General features: G+C 38.7%; 1 protein-coding gene across 1 annotated transcript in view; it reads left to right on the top strand.

Annotated features, from left to right (window-relative positions):
- LOC121729291 (serine/arginine repetitive matrix protein 1) overlaps positions 1-17,075 on the top strand; it is a 55,249-nt gene extending 38,174 nt beyond the window's left edge. Inside the window, exons 4-7 of the mRNA XM_042117760.1 lie at positions 5,651-5,839; positions 13,479-13,662; positions 15,203-15,283; positions 15,403-17,075. Coding sequence (XP_041973694.1) covers positions 5,651-5,839; positions 13,479-13,662; positions 15,203-15,283; positions 15,403-15,548 — 600 coding nt within the window. The 3' untranslated portion in view covers positions 15,549-17,075. The remainder of the gene's footprint in view (positions 1-5,650; positions 5,840-13,478; positions 13,663-15,202; positions 15,284-15,402) is intronic.
- The last annotated feature ends 5,039 nt before the right edge of the window (positions 17,076-22,114 follow it).

Raw genomic sequence — 22,114 nt, 5'->3', positions numbered from 1 at the left:
CTGATCATCCGCCGTACAGCCCTGATTTGGCACCTAACGATTACTTTTTATTTCCATACGCGAAGAACAAATTACGTGGTCAACGTTTTTCGAGCCGCGAAGAGGCTGTTGATGCGTTCAAAATGCACGTTTTGGAGATACCTCAATCAGAATGGAAAAAGTGCTATGAAAATTGGTTCCAGCGTATGCAAAAGTGTGTCGATCATCGCGGCGAATATTTTGAAAAGCAATAAAACCATATTAAATGATATATGTTTGTTTCTTTTTTTAATTCCGGATACATAAATAGCAGCCCTCGTATGAATGTTATTTTAATGTCTTTTACGTCGATATTTGCACTGACAGACATCGGCCTGCTAATTTAGGAATAACCTCCCCTTAAATGTATGAGATTTGGTAAGCAACGTGGCTCTTGCGATGTCTAATGTGATTATGTCGAATCCTATGCATGTTTTTTTCTTTAGCGAATTGATCGATAGCAAGTTATCTAAGCAGCATGAGAGTGATATCTATAGCCTTTTAACGAAACTAAACGGTTAAAACTAAAGCTAACACACGAGAGCAGAGTGTTACCCAACGCCTTTCTAATCTACACACATTATATTAAAATTCAACACTTTCGAATATAATATACGTTTTCGATATTTGATGACGTGCACGTGATTAAACTAAACTTTTGCCAATTCGCCTATTGTAGAATGACCAACTCTCTAAGTGTATTCTATATGACTAATGAGTGATAGGTAGAGTATGTAAGCGTAAACTCTACATATTAGATAATAGGCGCTCCTTATCATAATAATAATAATAATTTATTTCCTTATTTCACAGTTTTTTACATACACAAAAGAGATGAGATCCACCTAGTAAGGGACCATACCCATACTACGTGACCCATTTAGGGGGGGAGGGGGGTCTTCAAACTACTACGCTCGGTCACGAGAGGGGGGGAGGGGGTCTAGAGTTTTGTCACCTAGTCAATTTCGCCGAGAGAAACGTCATATGATTTTTTTTCTCGCAATTTAATACATGACACTGACATTTATTATGGTTATTTATACCAAACAGCCATTTAAAAAAACAGGCACTGTTGTCACTTATCAGGCATTTTGAAGTTTGGGGAAGCTGTCAAGCTTGGTGATCATATTTACTTTATTTGGTGTTCGATTACAATTTGAACAGCTACAGTCGTGACTAAAATAGCTAGTTACTTACTACCATCGAGGATATTGATTCCTAGGTAGTTGACAGACCAACGTCATGTAGTCGGATCATGTCAATTCAATGTTAATTGTGATCGGCTGTCGGTTGGGTTTATCTTTAAACGCGACCAAATTACTTAGGTCCGCAATCTGCCTACAAATTAATTTCTCTGATTGTTCTATTGTAATTATTTTAGACTATCACTAAATATTATAAAACAAAGTTTTTTTTTTTCACTCATGTCCCTTTGTTCCCTTTAATCTTTAAAACTATGCAACGGATTTTGATGCGATTTTCTTTAGTAGATAGAGTGATTCAAGAGGAAGGTTATAGGTATAATAACATTCATTAAATAGTGAAGAAATACTGTTATTGTTGGGGTTTCAAATGAGATGTCGTAAATGATTACATTTTTTCCGCTTACATTGCAAACGCAGGCTGAACCCTACGAGATTTATCAAAATAATGTACCAAGTATTGTACACATTGAAAAGGTCTACAGAAAACTCCGCAATGGTTTAAGTCTATTTCTTATGGATATCTGTGTGTGTCTGTGCGAAAGAGAATATAAAAGAGATTCAATTAAATTCGATGCCAGCTATAATAATGTTCCAAACCAAAAGACTAATCAAAAATTTCATATATATAAGCATTTCTTCTATATATATGACCATGATCCTTTGGGATCGGTTGCCAATTGATGTTATGCTTCGGATCAAATTGGTAATTTTATCCGGTCAAAACCTCACTGTCAAGCCGCCCCACTATGGAAAATTGCATATTCATAAATGGTTTTTAAAAATATCACAATTTGAATGAAATATTTATTGCATTCGATAGGTACTCTAATAACTAAATAATCCTAATCAGACATTTTTTTTTACTAAAACTGCATAATTTTTTTTTTCATAGGTTGAAGTAAATTGAAGTAGCGGATGGCTCATTCAAATGTTTGCATACACATAATTCAAATGAATATTGTGAAAAAAGTATTTAGCACATGCATGCGGTTTTATACATTTTTAAAAAGGATATTTTATGTTCATAATAATGAGCTATTAACTTTTTTAATATGCTTTTTATTTTTGAGCAAGTACTTAAAAGTTGACATACCCTATTTTTCATTTTTCTTTTTTTTCGTCGAGGGTTTTCACATTTACCCAAGTCTCCCCACGCGCAACTTTATGTGTTATTTGATGCCTAACTATTCATAAATGAAAAATTAAAGAAATCAGCTGCGGAAGTTTGCGGTCCTGGAAGTTATGGTAAAAAATGTGATAGAGGTCGGAGTAGATAATTCGGTATCTTTTGCGGTTACTGCGGATATACCTAGTGTGCAAAATAAATATTAATCACAATATTTTGATAGCAATAGCTTATTATATTCTATTCTGCAGTCGTCCTGCGTTAGTAAATATGCATAACATTGATATTAGTACGTATTTCATATCTAAAAAAAAACAGTATATAAGGGGAAGCAAATAAAATAATAATTAAAAAAAATTGCACACTTCAGCGTATATTTCATATTAAGTGACACTTATTTAAATTGGTAATTTCCATTAAAATGTCAACTTTCAACTGTACTAAGGGCGATTTCATCATTCCCTATATCGAGCGTGGCAGAACCTTGGAATCGTTGTCCATAGTTCTACAGCAAACATTAAATGTTTCAGAAAACAACTCGTGTTTTGTAATTGGTGACATTCAAAGACATATTCTGCCTTCTTTCAATAAGCGCTGGGCTCAAGCATCACGAAAAAAGGACAAATTTATTCGGAATAATATAAGCTGACTGGAGTCGAGATATTCAATACAGTTTTCGGAGTCTGAAGCACATTCACTGCCATCAACTTCTGGTGAACGAAGAAGATAAGTGGAAACTCAAGTGATGGAAATACAGCACGAAGGTTCTTTTACAATTACACTTCCTCGGCGAACATAACAGGTGTTGATGAAACATTGACTAAACGCTTGTATATTATTTTACAAGCTCTATCTTCTGGAATGATGATCGATCGCGAAGGATCTTGATGTAGAGGCACAAAGTCTTTTGAAGGTGGTACCTGAAGGTGATCCTACATTTACACCGGAAGTAATTTTAGTTAGGAATAGCGAGGATAATAACAATTAGATACAACATTATAAGTAACTAATACCTAGTTATATAAAACCAATAATATTATAAGATTTGTCTAATCTGAGATCAATTAGTTTGGTGTGAGGTATAGATAGGTACTATACGATTTTATAATTTTATGTATTTTATTATGCTTGTGTGATAAGTAATTGTTTAAGTTTTCTTAATTTTACTCATATTAGTACTCATTTATAAAAAAATAAACATAATATAACTACTCATATTACTTTTTTTCTCTTTTCTTTTTTTTTTTAACCTAAAATAAATATGTATACATTTAAAAAAAATTCAAAAATTGATTATTTTTTAAATCTTTGTATACATGTGCCAAATCTCAATACAATACGATGAAAAACCTTGAAGTTACAGATTTTTGATCCGATACGGACCCAAATTTTCCACTGTGCGCCCCCGAGAGAATAGGACTTGGGTAGTGTAGCTCAGCTACAGATACCTACTGATAATCTCGCAGACGTAAATATTGTCACGTGCGTCTGATCAATGCTTTAATCTTAGGTGTGGAAACTGGATGGCTCAAAGGGAACCCCTGTCCTAGACCCTAGTTGTCAGAGGGAGGGATTCAGAGTAAGATGCTCAGAAAATCCTATAGCCCGAGTCCGCCAAATTTTCATAATATCGTGACAATAACTAACACCTCGAACTGAAATCAGTTTTGTCATATCAATAGTCCTTTCATTATCTAAAAGCACTTGACCTCAAACGAGTCCGTGTCCGTGCCACTTAATTAGAAGGCTCTTTATCATAATGCACTAGGCTGAGTACGCAGTACAGCTGGTACAGCCTCGTCGTAATCATGGTAATTGACACTGAATTGGAAGAAATGCAGTAGCTTTATTGAGCTGATTATCACGTAGATATTCGTATTATGTGAGCAATCGCGTCTTATCACGCCGACCTTCTGATAAAATTATTTTGGTCGTGTAATCGAAATTGGTCAATAAAAGGATAGAATTTCCAATAACTTTTACATGTCCATGAAATCCGTCTCTTTGTTTTTAGTAGGCATTTTAGCACTTCATAAGGGCCATAAGATAACTATCTTATTATTATTGTTTTTTTCAGTTATAATACATAATATACTTACACAGATGTTATATTATTAATTAATTAGGTTCCTCCAAATTCCACCAGAACATGCATCATGATTCATGCCTCTATTAGTCGAAAACAATTTGCAATTGCTAAAAAGACAAGTTTATAGCGGAATATGAAACTTCTGCAAACGACGTGTCGCGGCGACATTACTGGTTTCTATGAATTTCTATAAAATTCGCTTCCTGACGATCGGTGGGAATTTCATAGAAGTCTCTAGGTGTCGCTGTGACATGTTAGCTGGAGTTTCATGTCGTCCTCTCACAGCTTGCGCAACAACAGCTCTTGACACTGACAGTCCTGAGGAGCTGATAAGTTGACCGAGACAAAGAGCTATCAACTAGCCGGCTATTATACAGTAGCCTCGGCCGTTCCCGATCAGCTGATAACGTGGGAACGCGCCGCCGTGAGAACGCCAGCCTTCCCCTTGAACCTCTCGCTGGGACCGGATTCCGACAGCCCGTCAACTTCATTGCATGATGCCCGCGTCGCTCCATTACATGATTATTATTTATTGCCTGCTTACTGCGCGGCGTCTAAAGTTAGGTTGATCTATGACCAAAATTATTGTAGAGATAAGAGACCATCGTTGATCACTAAAGGTTTGATTGACTGTAGCTAAAGAACTTGTTTAGGCACATCAGAAACCGCGCGGTTCTGGTAGTAAAACGCTCGAAATCAGATGATCGGTCTGCTTATTTATTCGTATTGTTTTCAAGTTGGCATTAAGTTACCTATTGCTTATTTTCCTAAATAATAAATACCTGGCAAAATATAAGCGTTGAATATTACGTGCTAGCCAAATCGCAATTTGTTAATACCGGATTATTGGCTGAGTCGGCGTTATCAGTCACCTGCGGACCTTGTGATTCATTTGTTATTGATCGACGACGTCAGCCGATAGCCATACTGTAGCCATGTCACATACTTACGAGTATCTCAAGTATTATAGTTAGGCTGTAGGTACTCCTGAAGTACTGCAAAACTGTCTACACCATCACCTTACACTACAATACATAAAGTAGAAATGTAATAATATGAAGGTATATAGACCGATACCATACATTTTTGCTGTCGCTACCCCACATGGGCAGCTTTCAACACAATGGTTTATAAAAGAGCTATTAGAAGTCTTGTTTTCCACCAAAATGGTATATTATACTCGTACGTAAACATGGTGCGTGGTGTTTCCAGGCGGGCGAGCCGGGCGTGGTGCTGCTGCGAGCGGACGCGCTGGCGGACGCGGGCGCGGGCTCGGACGAGGACGACGAGCCCGAGCGCCCGCCCTCGCCCTGCTCCGTGCGCTTCGTCAACGACAACGTGCTCATCAACGGCCGCTCCTCCATGGCCGCCGCCAAGCTCTCCCGCGACAGACAGGCTAAGGTACCTACAACATGATACTGACTATATTTTGTAGACTCCACTTATGACGACGTCGAATTCTAGACCACATCACAGATATTTCGTCCATGTATATGTGTAGTTCGGATTCGGACAAAGAGGTGAAAAAAGAATATCGGTCGGTGGACAGTGCTTCAATAGAAATGACGCAAAATAAAACTTGCATTATTTTGCTGAATGGAGGTCTGAGTCCCAGCATGGACAATAAAAACCTACAGCTCTGGTGATGCTGCAGTGTTTCAGTCGATTTATCGATACCTGTTCGATTGCTTTGAATATAACCAGGAAATTAAACACAAGTATTAAAACTAGCTTAACCTCTGAGTTACATGAAATTTCGATAAATAGTTTAATAGTTACGGATGGTCAAAGTTACTACATTTTGTCACTCACTGACTGACAGATCATCAAAATTCTAAGCTACTTCTAGCAGACTTAGAACCTTGAAATTTGGTACCCGGATAGGTCTTTAATCACAATGAAAGGAAAAATTATGAAACCAGCCAAGTGCGAGTCGGACTGGCGTACATAGGGTTCCGTACCGTAAATTTGTATGGGAGCCCCCCTTAAATAATAAGTTTATTTAATTTTTATAATTAATTATTAAAGTTAAAATACAGTTGAATATTTTCTGAAATTTTCAAAAACTTTACTGTTACCATTATGGATATAGATAAAAAAGGGAGAAAAATAGGTTTGTTGTGTGAGGCCCCCTATTAATAATTTATTTTGTTTTAATTGGACTATCAGCTTTTATAACGACACCAGAATTACATAATTTGTGATAATCGCAACTATTTAGCTGTTGCGGTTCTCGAGATCGAGCCTGGTGACATACGGATGGACGACGGACAAACAGCGAATACTTATTAATAATAGGGTTCCGTTTTCATCCTTTGGGCAGAGAAACCTACAAATTGAAAAATAATAGAAAAATATAATACTTCATCAAATTCAAGAAAATATTATTATGTTTGTAACTTTGCAAGAACAGTATAAGTTTCGACTGCAAAAGGCTTTAAGTAACTTAATGAAATAAAAAAAAAATAGCCTTTATTGCAGCTTTTGTACAAAATTTTTACAATATTTAAATAACAAAATCCTATCACTAATGCTTAACTGTAATTATGTACTTATTAATTATTATCATCGGCAAATGGATGTTTGTTTTCAACAGCTTGTCTTTCCACAAAGGCCTCCTCTAAAGACTTCCAATCATATCTATCTTGAGCAACTTGTAACCATAATGCTCCAGCTATTTTCTTAAAATCGTCCTCCCATCTTTTATTTGTCTTCCTCTACTCCTTTTACTTCCTCTCGGATACCATTCTGGCATCCATATAAAAGACACGGCATTATGCATGTTTCATATAATTTCTTTTTCACTTTCATAGGCATTTCTTTATTTTTCATTATGTCTTTTACCGACCAAAACCGTTTCCAAGTATTTGCTATTCTTAAACTTTTATAATCGGGACTTAACGCGACTTATTTAAGTAGTAATACTACTACGAGTACATACTTTTTCTCGACGTTTCGGCCGTGTTGCAACGGCCGTGGTCACGAGGGGACTGCAGGAGCGCGACGTCTTCGTTTGCACCGGGCGGTCGGTTCTACGACTACCCTCGAGTTGTCCAATATTTGTGTTCCAATACACTGAAAGTCAGTAGCTTCACTGCGACACACAACACTAACTGTATCCGGGTTTACACTTATAGACACAGGTGACACACGCGGTTTGCACTTATTAATCACTGGATTCCAGGCGGGCGACAATTTAAATCCGTCCTCACGATTGAAATTTTTGTACTTTTTAATTTCAATGGCTTCACGTATTACTCTCGTGTGGTAATTACGATCCGTAGAGAGGATTTTAGGGTCGTGTAGCTCCATCCAGTGATTAGTCCCCATATCAAGCAGATGTTCTGCTACCGCGGATTTATTTGTCTGGCGATTTTTCACTGCGGCTATGTGCTCTTTCACTCTTTCGCCAATAGTCCGTTTCGTTTGGCCAATGTACGAACTACCACAGCTACAATCTATTTTATAAACCCCAGAAGTTTGGAAAGGTAAGGAATCCTTTGGAAGCAAACTCCTTATTTTCTGCATATTATGAGTACCGAAGAATATGTGCAGAAAATAATTGTGAGTCAAATTGACTCTCCGACATACAACTTGGCTAAACATGTTGCTGTAGTGCTGCGACCATTAGTTGGGAAAACACCGTCTTTCGTGAAGGATTCGGTCCATTTCAGGGACATAGTGAAGAGTATGAGGTTGGAACCCGGAGATACTATGGTGAGTTTCGACGTTGAGTCACTTTACTAACGTTCCACTCAAGGATTGCATCGAGGTGAATAAAAACAAGCTGTGTGACCATGAGTTGCCTAAGGAATATATTGTTCTCATTGAACACTGTTTGGACGGTAATTACCTTCTCTTCAGAGATAAGTACTACCTCCAGATCAATGGCGTTACAATGGGTAGCCCTCTGGCACCGATAATTGCAAACATCTGGATGGAGCACTTTGAAGACCTAGCTTTAGCTACTGGACCATGTACTGTGAAGCTTTAGAAGAGGTACGTTGATGATGTTTTTTGCATTATTAATGGAGGTCAACAGGAAATAGAACAGTATGTTAATTACCTTAACTCAATCCATCCAAAAATAAAGTTCACCTACGAGATGGAGAAAAACAGATGCCTCGCATTTTTGGACGAGGAGATCAAAGTGAAGGAGGATGGTACATTATCCCACACTGTGTACAGAAAACCTACACACACTGACAGATATCTACACGCATCTTCTCACCATCATCCTTGGCATCTTCAGTCTTTTACTAATTTCTCTTGTCTTTTCTGCTTTTGTAAAAGTTATTCGAAGAGCTATTGTAATGTTTATCAGAAGAGCTGCTGGTGAGTTGCCGGTCTTTTTAAGCGGGAATACGCTTTCTTCTTGAAGGTTTGCAGGTCGTATAGGTCCGGAAATACTGCTGATGACAGTTCATTCCAAATTTTACAGTGGTCGGCAGAAAGTTACGCGGAAAATAAAAGTTATGAGGGTGGTATTTTTTCATGTGGAACGATGGCGAAAAGTTGCAGAAGGTATGATTCCGAACAATTCCTCAGAGCACTCCCCGTGATACAACTGATTGAGGATGCAGAGTGAAGATATTTACATCTCGGCGTAATTCCAAGGGGTCCAGCCTGTTTGAAACATTATGGCAGTCAACGATTCGAGCAGCCCTTCATTGGATACGATCCAAAGAGATTAGTTGGTATTTTGGGGTCCCTGACCTGAGATGAGAACAGTATTCCATATGAGGCCGAACCTGTAACTTGTAGAGTTGCAGGCATTGGTCCGGACTGCAATACTGTCTCGTCCTGTTAAAAACTGGACTTCACTCGATATGTTTACGACAAGTGTTTCAATGCTGGGAGGGGATTGTTAAAGAAGTGCCCCGAAAACGAGGATTTACGACCATTGGTGACTTTTCAGAGAATTTCTCCTGTGAATTCTCTATTTTAGACATAAGTTCGTTTCGACTCTCAATAACATTTAGCCGAGAAATATGGGGAAACCCGGTACATAGGACATCACCTGTACTATCATCCGCATAGCAAATAGCAATAAACGCCGTTGGTCTGTTACATGTCATTGATCTGCTAAAAAACTTGTGACCCATTTACATAAATTCTCGAGAAGCCCATTATGATGAAAGCTTTGATAGCAGCACTTTCAGCAAAACCCGATCAAAGGTCTTCGTAATATCCAAACTAACAGCCAATGCCTCTCCTCTCCACACAATCACCTGAGCCCAACGATGAGTTTGGTACGCCAAGAGATAACCAGCCAAGCGACCCTTTAGGAACCTGTACTGTTTGTCGCTTAGTAATGTCTGGCCGCCCAAGTATCGAAAGAGCTGATAATGGATTCCATTATCTTCGAGAAGACGGAGGTTTTAGCAACTGGTTGTTTGTTGGAAGGTTTTGAGCGGTCACCTTTTTTGGGGATCGGTACACTAAGGCTGTCTTTTAAAAAGCCGAGATAATGCCAGAAGAGTAGGAGAACCGAAAACGACGCATTAAGACCGGAGCCAACTCTGGAGCAAACTTTTTCAACACAAATTTCAAATTCAAATTCAAATGTCTTTATTGCCAGAATGTTGTTGATATAAAGGTCTTATTCACTACTTATAATTCTAACATTCTGCCATAACAATGGCGTGCAATTAAATTAAATATATAAGTAAAATTAATTAATACCTACATTATTATCTTACAAAGAATTTTATATATAATTTGTCAATTGAAGAAATATATTATAAGCTTCATATAAAATAAAATACATTTCAAATTGAATAACTATACAATAATAATAATTACATTACATAGAAAATATTTATCTCATAAGAGATTTTAATTAATTTTATTACATCATACATTGAATTATTGGTATTTAATTGTCAGATTTAATTAATTTTAATAGATAATATATACTTTATACATTGCATTATTTTTCTTTAAATGTCATATATTCGTTTAATGTGTAAAAACAATTGTTTAATAGCCATTTAGTAATTTGTCTTTTAAAGTTACTTGCATTTAATGATTTAAAATTATCTGGTAATTTATTAAAAATATCAATGGCGTTAATGTACACATTTTTCCTATATACATCCATGTGGCACTGTGGCATGTACAGTTTATATTTGTATCTTGCTGTAGCACTTCTATTGTTGACATCAGCATTTTTTGGAAAGTAGTGCGAATGTTGCTTAACAAAAACACAAATATCTCTTATATACAAGCATACCAAAGGGAGGATCTGTAATTTCTGAAAAATTGGTTTGCAACTATCTAATGGGGAAGCTCCACAGATTGCCCTTACACACTTCTTCTGAACTTTAAATGCCCTATCAATTTCAACAGAGTTTCCCCATAGTAGTAGCCCATATGAGAGTACAGACGAAACATATCCGTGGTATGCACAACGTGCTGCTTCGGTCGAGACTTTTAGACGTAATATTTTAATTGCGTATATAAACTTGTCAATTTTATCGCATACATGGTTTACATGATCCTTCCAGTTACAGTGTCTATCTACAATGATTCCTAAAAATTTTGCCGAATTAACTTCTTCTATAGCAGCGCCGTCAATGTTAATATTCAAGTCAATAGGTCGTGTTCTATAATCTCTAAATTGTATTAATTTTGTTTTATTTATATTAATTTTTAAATTATTATTATTAAGCCATGTCATGATTTTTTTAATTGTATTATAAATGTCATTTTGAAAATATTTTATATTTTTACGCTTAATTATAGCCGTGGTGTCGTCTGCAAATAAAATTGTATATTGATCTGTTACGTTAGGAAGGTCATTAATGTAAATTCAAAAAAGTAACGGAGCTAGTATGCTACCTTGCGGGACCCCGAAATTATTAGGTAAAAAGTCAGACCTGGTAGTAAATTCTTTCCCTTTTTGAATGTTCGATATTTGTACACATTGCTTTCGTCCCGATAGATAACTTTTAATCCAGTCCAAGGCTTTGCCACGTATTCCATATTTTTCTAGGAGGGATCACAATAGGAGGGATTCCGTCAGGCCCACTCGACTTTTGGATATCAAGGGCACGCAGGGCTATTTACACTGAGCGCTGATGTAACCGAATATTCGACATGATGCTCCTGCATCGTGGTATGGTCGGCGGTTTTTATGCCCTGTCATCAAGGGTCGAGTTTGACGCAAAGAGCTTACCCCGAAAATCGTCTTTGTTTTTTGCGTCGTGGGCCAACGATCCATTTCCTACTTATAGGGATGATTGGATGGCTTTCAGAAATACCCTTCAATAGCTTAGGCCAGAGACCAGAATTCACGGGTTCCCAAAGGGAGGCACTCGAGCCTCTCACCAATACTATTGACGTGCTGTTTCTTTGCCCGAGTGATCTCTCTCTTGAAGGATCTATAGGCAAGGTTGTACTACATTTTATATATTGTATGTGCCAACTCATAGACGCGAGGGAGGTCAATATTTATCAACAACAATAATAGGTCAACAATATTAATAAAACAAGAAAATATTAGCTAACTAAACGTTCCACGAGGTCTCGCCTGCATTTAAAATGAGAAATTTTACAGAAACCGTATATTTTTCCGCAAAAATAGACTATGTTTCTTTACGTCGTGGCCTACTCTACATCTGTGCCAAATAATTTAAAAATTCATCTAGTAGTTCGCGACATAAGCACCTTCAAATAATTTTCCGGGTTTTTTCCACATTTTCCTATGTTTCTTCGCTTCTATTAATCTTAGAAGGATAATTTATAGGCTCTACCTTCCTCGATAAATGAGCCATCTAACAATGAAATAATTTTTTAAATCGGACTAGTAGTTCCTGAGATTAGCGCGTTCAAACGAACAAACTCTTCCACTTTATAATATTAGTATAGATTTACATTTTATACCATGCACTAATAAGGTCGTAATAAATAAATAATGAGTCGATATTGTTAACACTAATATACGGGCTTTTATCTTTACAAACATGTAAAAGCAACAAAATATACAAGAATAAGCGTGTAAATGACCAGAGCATGGCTCAGACGGAAAAAAATATACGTGGAATAACCATGCAACAATACACTGCACTTGTTAAAACTTCATTTATGACAAGAATAAACGTGCATTGATACAATAGTGTTAACAAGTCACATATTATTCACTAGAATAATAAAATAATATGGTTTTTCTTAAATATGCGGTAAACCGATAATATTTGATTAATAATAAATATATGAGCTAAAAGATATTTTTTTTTACCTTTAATTTGATTATACATTATATTTGTCTATTTATTATGTAGTCAAAGTTATTTGGTTCCAAACGTTTTTTCGTCTTCCTGAAAAATTGTCTTTTTTCGATGGCACGATTATTCGTTGGGGCCATCGATTTATATTCAATGTATACACGTATATTTTAGTTAACTATAAAATTAAGCATATTAGAACAACATAATATAACAAGTAAAAAATAATTACTCCGCACTTTATACATTAAACTTTAAAAAATTAAAAAATAGACCATTAAAATTATTACAATCAACAACATTTTTATGTTGAACGGTTTGACTCCACTCATACTTCACTTCGCCCTGTTCCAGCGGCGAAGTGCGGCCGTAAAATTAATGTGCTTTTTTGGCATTGTAATAATTTAAACTTTAAGACATATACGCGGATGGTTGAATTTAGTTTGAAGCGTGCGTCGTTCGTAAAAATTTATTGCTTTGTAAACACACAATGTACATTGTTTTATAAAAAGATCTTTAATTACTATGATTAAGGTTGATTTTAGATAAATGTATACTTTTTTATTAAACTATTACTCGGCGACAGATTTTCGAGAGGTTTTGTATGGGACTGTGTATCTTGTATATTAGTGATCGAAGTTTAAATTACAAAATAAGTTGAAGGCTTGGCTTGAATGTGATCTGAATTTTTTTTACGACAGAAGTATTAAAGCTATGCAATGTTTTGCTTGGTTCTTTTTACATTTTATGTTTTTGGTGGGATACTAATTGTCTTGTAACAAAACCTATAATCTCATGTAATGGTGTTTCAGCTGAAGCTGCAGTTCGACGACTCGCTGACGCGCACGTTCGAGTACCCGTCCGAGATCTCGCTATGCGAGGAGTCGCCCGCTGCAGAGACCGCGCCCGCTCCCGCCGCCGCCCCCGTCCCCGCCTGTGCGCCGGCGCCTGCCTGCGCCGCACCCACCTCCACGCTCGCCGCTAACACGCATATAGGTGAGAAGCTTGAATTGAATGCCTACCTCCATAGCTGGGCATTAACTGGTTAATCCGTTAATCGTTGATTAACGAAGTTAAAATTTTGATTAACGGATTTTAGAAAATCTTAACGGACACGTTAACTTCCGTTAATATGTAGAAGTCCGTTAATCGTTAATCCAATGCTTAATAGTATTAAGTATTAACCGCACAGCACCGCGGCGCGGCGCGAAAAACAGGTTTAGACGTACAGTCAGTCAAGAAAGAGTAGACGCAATACAAAATTTTCTAAACGTTATCAGTTAATCACGAACAAAAGATGGTCTGTATATTTCATATTATTATTTTATTTTATAACTAGCTGTCCCGTGTCACAAGCTGAACTTCGTGTCACTTTAAAACCTTCCCTGGACTTTTACAAATACTTTAAGACTAAAATTAGCCCAATCCGTTTAGCCGTTTTCGAGTTTTAGCGTTTCTAACACAATTGAAAATCCATTTTTATATATATAGATATTTGCGGTTTCGGATAATGATGGAGGATCGACTCACTAGTCACGATGCCCCTCTTGCCTTTCCACGGCGCACCAGGGCGCCGCGACGCATACTTTGGGAACCCATGTTCAAACCTGTTAACTTTCAGAACCTAAACCAACAGGTTTTATAAGTTCACTAACGCAAAGATATAAAAATGCAATTTTACACAAATTAACGATTAACGTTAACTTGTGTTAATTCTTTCGAAATGTAACGCTTTAACGTTTAACGAAGTAAACTTTTATCTCAGTCCCCTCGTGACCACGGCCGTTGCGACACGGCCGAAACGTCGAGAAAAAGTATGTATTCGTAGAAGCATTACTACTTGAATAGGTCGCGTTAAGTCCCGATTAAAAAGTTTTAATTAAACTTTTATTGTAGCGAATTAACGATTAACGCAGTTAACTATTTGATTAACGGTGCCCATGCAAACGGTAACAAATTAATAAGGTAATTTTTTGCGTGTAAAGTGACGCGGCTGGTGCGCCTGCGCCGTACACTGCGGGCGAGCGTCGAGACGTTTGTGTGACAGCCCCGCCCCCCGCCCCCCGCGCCCGCACACACGTGTCGCCGGTCTTAAATGTTCTATTACTGTAGCTTACAAATTATCTAGACTCTATTAAAAAACCACTACAGCTACGACTACTAAAATTTTGTCCCTCTAGCATATTCCTCGTACTGCTCTCTCTCTCGTGCTACTTAATTCCGCATACTTAATAAGTCAGGCTTCTTTGTAATATATTCTCGGTATGTTAAAAATTGTATTAATTGTTATAATATCTTATAGAGACTGAATACCCTTCTTGTATAACTTATATTGCGCTAAAATTTTCTGATTCTTTTACCACGAAACTCTTCCTTTAAGATGTTGTTTTCTCTTGACTCTTATTCTGTTGTGTCTTGAATTTGTGTGAGTGTGTGAATGATCTATCTCGCAGCTACCATATCGCACAAAGTAGTGTCTATTTATATGAAACGGTATTTGTTTTTACTTTTTTATTAATAAAATGTGTGTTCCTAGTGTCAGCGGCGCTGTCGCAGTACACGCCGAGCAAGACCGTCGCCGACTCCTTTGCGCTTGGACTGACGCGCCGCCCTGATGGTGAATATATTTTTTCCGTAATACACGCATTCGTGATTACGATATTAATTATTGTAATTCCTGTTTTCTGAAATTTTGTTGAAAATGGAAAATAAAATGTTTTCTATGTAAATTTTCAGAGGTGGAGCGGTCCGAGGTGCGGCCGGACACGAACGGCGAGGAGGCGGAGGCGGCGGCGGAGGCGGGCGACGCGCGGCCCTGCGCCGCCGAGAGCGCGCGCTCCTGGAGCGAGTCCCGCACGCTGCACACCGACCTGCTGTTCTGAGGGGCTCCATTCAAATATCGAGTATTAAGCCTTCAGTCCTTGAGCGTGTTATGTGAAGTATTAAAATAACGCTTTACAAAACGGATGGTCGCAGCCTCGAGTACGTTTTCGTTTAGCTCATGTTTCCGCTGCCCGGAAACGTTGCAGTCGTTATAGAAATAAACTCACACTCGAGCGATCGACGGCCGTGGAGCGCGGCACGTTCTGTAGCGCCGGCCACCAGGGCGAGCTGCAAAGTGCCCGAAGTGTTTTTATTGTTATGTATTCAGACTCGCGGCCGAGCATCTGAACGTAGAAAATGTATTGGAATATTTAGCCGTAGTCGTAAGTCGCCAGTCAAATTACAATAGTAACGAGTTCCGTCGCCGTCTTCCATTATGCTGAAAATACTCGGTCGGCGGCGCGCCGCCCGCTCCGCCGCCCGCGCCGCTCGTGCGCGCGGCCCGCGCCTCCCGGGACAATATTAGCCATATTTTTTATCACTTTATACCGACGGGGCGGCGCGTCGGTCGACCCGCCTCCGTGTATTTTTGTAACGATATTTCGATATACTAACGGATAGACTAGCTAAGCCAAAAGTCGCGTAAGGTGGCTCGCTCGAGCGACCCCGCACTCGCGTAGTACTTAACGTAGAGCTCGACTGACTAGAGTAACGTGATTAACATTTCGATGTGTTTTCGAGCATTTATTTTAGAGGTAAGACGACATCGTATTCCGAAACGTTCATTCCAAATTGTACAAGAAACTTTTGCATTTTTATACGAAATTGTAATGTATGAATTTAAATCGTTAATAATATAATTGTAATGTATTATAATCGTTGCGTTAAGTGAAATTACTAGTATTTAAGGAGCGTCGCCGACGCCAGGCACTAAGCTCCTATATTATGATGTCCTTTATTATCAAAGTGAAGAATTATTACAAGTGCCCGGTGCCGACGATGTTTGGGTTATATTCCGTTAGTCGTTAGGTGTTATATGATAACTACCGTCTGGCTACCGCATTACAAATGAGGTACAAAGCGCGCCGGCAAACGCATCGGCCTTCTCACTACTGTCGTGGAGGGAAAATGAATTGTTGCTCAATAAATGTAATCCAACCCTGGCTTAGAGGAAATCGTATTAGAACACTATGTCAGCATTAAGCTACGTTTATATATATGTAGGTGCCGGCGCGCGAGAGCATTTACGTTAGTTTAGCGTGTAGATGTAGCCGACTTATTGAGGCACGCTTTAAGAGTGTCATATTTGTTGTATGTAGCGTGGCCCGCCACTGCAGACCCCGCTGATGTTGACAAAGTTCTGAGAGTCAAACTCTGTTTAATAAAATAACATTTTGGAGATTTTATAACTGGAACAAGTTCAGATGATATCGATTATTCAGCTGTCGCTGCAGCGGCGGGACGCAGGCCGCCGGCCGACACTTGCCAATGCCTAGGTATACTGTATTACGCATATTATGACGTTAAGCCCCGCTAGAATTAAGCTTATTTTCGTAAGCTGCGAGACGAGCCGGTGGGGAGACTGTTTGTATAAAACGATGAGCTTAAACTGAAATGAAGTTGAAAAACATGGTGCAATGATATCGAGTAGGGGAGCTCCCGCCGGCCGCTCGCGGAAGAAACCAATGACATAATGTAATTGACAAATGTACGCATTAATATCTATAAGTTGTGATGTCATAGTTTTGGTACAAACTGCGTGTCGGCGCTCAGTCAGGCCGCCCGCCGCCCGCCGCGCGTCGCAGCCGTCGTCGCCGTCGCCGCACGCTGACACGCCAATAAAACGCGAAAACTGCACATGAGTTTCATTTCTACCCCTACAGTATGCGCTTACCATAAAAACAGGTGATTAATTCGCATGAAAAGGAGTCGCCTTTGGAGTCGCATATAGGCGATAGTGTTCTAACAATATCCATTTTATTACTCATTTCAGGTTGATGCGCCGCGCATTAGGCGGCCAGGTCGCTGCGGCCAACTCCTTCCATGATATATGCTATATATGGTGCGCGCATTACGCGACTAGCAGGCACGGTCTAGCCGCGCGGCCAACGAAAAACATCGCGACACACACGCGGCCACTTGGCCGCCGCGGCCAACGAGATACGGAATTTGTATGAAATTACTCAAGAGACGCGCACTGGTCGCCGCGGCCACACGTTTTTGTGTACAGAATGGCGTTCTGAACGTTTCATTTTAAAAATTCAAAACAGAATAGCGTTATAGGACCAGTCATCGAATGATTATTCAGATAAAAATTTAAACAGGCAATTATGGTTGGTTTAACTGTTTTAATACTAAGTTTACCTACTTACTGAACGACTTGGCTACATACGACTTACGAGTAGCCTTTTATTTTTATAATATAATAATATTCAAAGTTTACTCAACAAATCACTACTCATACGAGTGTGGTCGCAGAACTCGCAGACGTGGCCGCAAAGTGCGCGGCGTGGCCTCGGGGCCTGGTCACCTGCGTTATGCGCGGGGGCCAGTTTGCTACACTACAGCAGCAGCGTAGCGTGCCTTGGCCTTAGCGTTGGTGCCCCATATTAAAATTTTTTGGAGTCTCTTTATTAATAAAGTCAAAACTTCTCACAAAAAGTCACACAGGGTGTTGCCATGGGCGTAGCCAGCCTTGGGCTTAGGGTGGGGCAGCAGTCAACCCCCACCCCGGGTAATTTTTTAAGTAAGTATAGAAAAAAACCAACCAGCACTATTCAAATAAATATTAAGTTAACTAGATTAACAACTTATTAAAATGAAACAAAACAAGCAAACAATACGAATCGCCGCTATTTATATTGTTTAACTTTCACGGATATTATGATTGTTGTTGTATAAGATTATTTTTTTTAATTAAGCACCTTGTAGGTCAAACCCAGGTGGGGCAAGCGCCCCAACTTGCCCCAGTGTGGCTACGCCCATGGTGTTGGCAACTTTTGAACTCGACCTTTACGTGCCTTTACCGTTTAGGCGGGTAAAAAAATTATATACCTAGGCATGGAATTTTTTTTATTAACTTTTTGCGCATGTGGGGCCCAAGTCCCAACCCATGGCTTCTAGGGCCTCCTATGCCTACTGACTGCAGGGCCGCCTGCACTAGTCTAGTGTCTACTGACCAATACAGAGTACAGACTACTAAGGGCCTACTAGATATTACCAATCCTACTAATATAAAGTTTGTTTGGATGTATCAATGGACTAATATTATAAAGGCGAAAATTTGTTTGGATGTATAGATGTGTGGATGTTTGTTACTCTTTCACGCAAAAACTACTGAACGGATTTTAATGAAACTTTACAATAATGTAGCTTAATACATCAAAATCAAATTCAAAAATATTTATTTCCAAATAGGTTAACAAAGTTAACTCTTTTAGAACGTCGTGTCCACATGAGGCCTACCACCGGTTCGGGAACTATTGATTACTATCAGAGTAACACATAAGGCTAAAATTTTAACCGACTTTTAAAATTGAGGTGTTATGTTCGTTTTCGTATGTTCAACGATTACTCCGCCGTTAACCGATTTTCAAAATTTTTCTTTTGGTATAATAATAATATTATATCGGTTTCGTGAGAAGTATTCTAAGCATATGCTAACAACAAGTAAGATTTTGCACCGAGGTATACCTGGTATACCGTAGTTCGGAAAGTGCTGAGAGAACTCCTGATTTTTTATAGATACAAGTTTGGGAGTTTCGGCGTTGTTTTAAGAACGGAAAGCATAAACTACTATGCAAATTACATTCATCATCATCATCATCATCACTACCATATTATACCATGCATCGTCCCATGGTTATGACTTATGAGCCTATAATGACCCTGTTATTGGTACTTTTCATAGTCTTTTAGATCGAGACTCGAGTTTGTCAAACGATAATTTAAAAAAATCTATACCTACCTAATATTATAAACCTGAAGAGTATGTTTGCTTGAACGCGTTAATCTCAGGAACTACAGGTCCGATTTAAAAACTTATTTCAGTGTTGGATAGCTCATTTATCGAGTAAGACTATAGCCTATAGGCTATAATATATTATCACGCTAAGACTAATACGATCGAAGAACTCAGGAAAATGTGGGAAAAACGGGGGAAATATTAGAAATTACGAACTACTGGAGCAATTTTTATGGCAATATTAAGCACAGATATAATTATATAGTGGACCAAGTGAAGGGAGTAGGGACATAAGCTATTTTTTATGGGAAAATGTACGGTTTCTGTAAAATTCCCAATTTACGCGGGCGAAGCCGCGCGGGACATCTAGTACCAAATAGTTCTGTAGCAATGAAGTTGCCTTTGACCTTGATGAGCTATGGAAAAAGTTACTATTGTAACTAACCATTAACTAACGCACTCAGAGATATTAAATGATGATTAAACTTCAATTTAATGAAGAGTTTGACAGATAATGTATGGGTCTTATGTCAAAATATTACTTTAATTATAATTATGTAAGTAGTTAGCTAATTAATATTCGTCTCTGAGTGCGGCAGATAGGTATAGATTCTGAAGTAGTGCACAATTTAAATTGTGAAACAGATACAAAAACCTGTGAAGTATACTTTTGTTATTGTTGGGAACGTTTTTTAATCGCCAGATAATTTTTAAAGTAAGTTAATGCCACTAACTGATTTTTAGTAAAATAATTTTGAGGCGTTAAGTTTACTCGAACAAAAGCTATCGGACGGTTAAAATAGATGTTAGCATAATGTCTGAGGAATCAGGTAAGTATATTACAGCCAACGAATACTATACAGCTTAATTGCTACAACGTTTTTTCGGAGATTCGGAGATACTATCGATTTGTTTACGATCAGACACTGATTCGCGGTTCGCCAAGATGGTTGTGAAAAACCGCGTAGTATCATACAGATCGACAAGGCTTTATATGAACGTGGCGAAAAAAGGAATGAACTAACGCTGCCATCATTGATCATACCACAGATTACTAGTATATATTGGATCATACAAAAACGTCATTTTTGACAGTTCTCCTTTACGTGCAGCGCCCCCGCTCACGTTCTAAAGCTTTGTCGATCTGTAGTACCGTACCTGGTTTTTCATAACCTTATATTTTAAGGCGAACCGCGAATCAGTATCAGATCGTAAACAAATCGATAGCATAATATCAAAAATGGTGCATTTCGTCAAACAAATAAATTTAGCGGTCGATGACGATAACATTTAATGTAGTTTACGTTGTTAGTGGCGGCCGAAAAGGAAGATCTTCCGACCGAGCGAGATAGCATGCTCGGTCAGACCGAAGCCCACTGACGTCATTTCAGACGTTGTATATATCTTGCCGTTCTCCGAAACTTCGATAGTGCGATGCAGGATTGTTAGGCGAATTGTGGGTACCGCCACATCACTCCGCCCCGAAGACCTGATGGCTGCCCCGTCCAAGCCGAGAGGTCGAGGCGACCCGGTTATGCTTGATGTCTGCTGACGTGGTGCGGAGGGGCGGGGAGTGTTGTTGATGATTGATGTCCAGAAGGATGCGTGTTCTTGTCGGTGGTCACCAATTTAACGTTGTTAGTGGCGGCCGAAAAGGAAGATCTTCCGACCGAGCGAGATAGCATGGTCGGTCAGGCCGAAGCCCACTGACGTCATTTCAGACGTTGTATATATATTGCCGTTCCCCGAAACTTCGATAGTGCGATGCAGGATTGTTAGGCGAATTGTGGGTACTGCCACAGTAGAATTTCTAGATTGACACAATCAAGAGCTAAGTTCTATAGAAATGCGTAAGCAAGCAAGACATTGAACAAACTGTTCAGGTAACATTGAAGGCTTCGACACCAAAATAACTTTTTGGGTTACCTACTTTATTCCTAAAGCCCTGGCCACACTAACGTCAAACGCCGTTAATTATCGCGTTGTTGGACGTTAGCCGTAGGTGTAGCCACAATTTAACGCGATAATTTTCAACGACGTTTACAATGCCGTTTTCCGTTTGGCAATAGCTCTAGTGGCGGTACATCAAAGAGATTAACGCGAGAATTAATGCGATGAAGCGGCCACACTACGTATCGTCACTTTGCGTTGAGAGCCCGACGGGATCACACGTGTTGGCTTAAACTTGTTTGCATTTAAATCGCACTTTACATACCTACTTACATACATAAATACCTACACTTTTGAAATATTTCGTCACATTTATTCAGACGCTGATATACGAAAATTAGGCAGTTCTGGAATGTTACATACATACGCGTCGAATTGATAACCTCCTTTTTATGAAGTCGGTTAAGTAAAATCAACGCCGTTGGGCATTAAAATTATCGCGATAATTGTCGCGTTGTTGGGCATTGACGTTAAACGTTAGTGTAGCCCGAACATAACAATGTATTCTATATAACATTTTTCTCAATCATAATCTTGGAACCGTCAATTTTTGTAAATTTATGTTAAAATCGATTCAATAATGATCAATGTTAGCCCGTAGACCGTAGTCATTCCGTAGTCGTTTGCACTCTACAAATATATACTAGTAATCTGTGGTTTGCACATCCCTAGCCAAATATATACTAGTAATCTGTGTCCCTAGCTGTTTCG

Source organism: Aricia agestis, chromosome 8 (genome assembly GCF_905147365.1).
Source record: "Aricia agestis chromosome 8, ilAriAges1.1, whole genome shotgun sequence".
NCBI lineage: Eukaryota > Metazoa > Arthropoda > Insecta > Lepidoptera > Lycaenidae > Aricia > Aricia agestis.
This window is presented reverse-complemented; position numbering and strand designations above follow the sequence as displayed.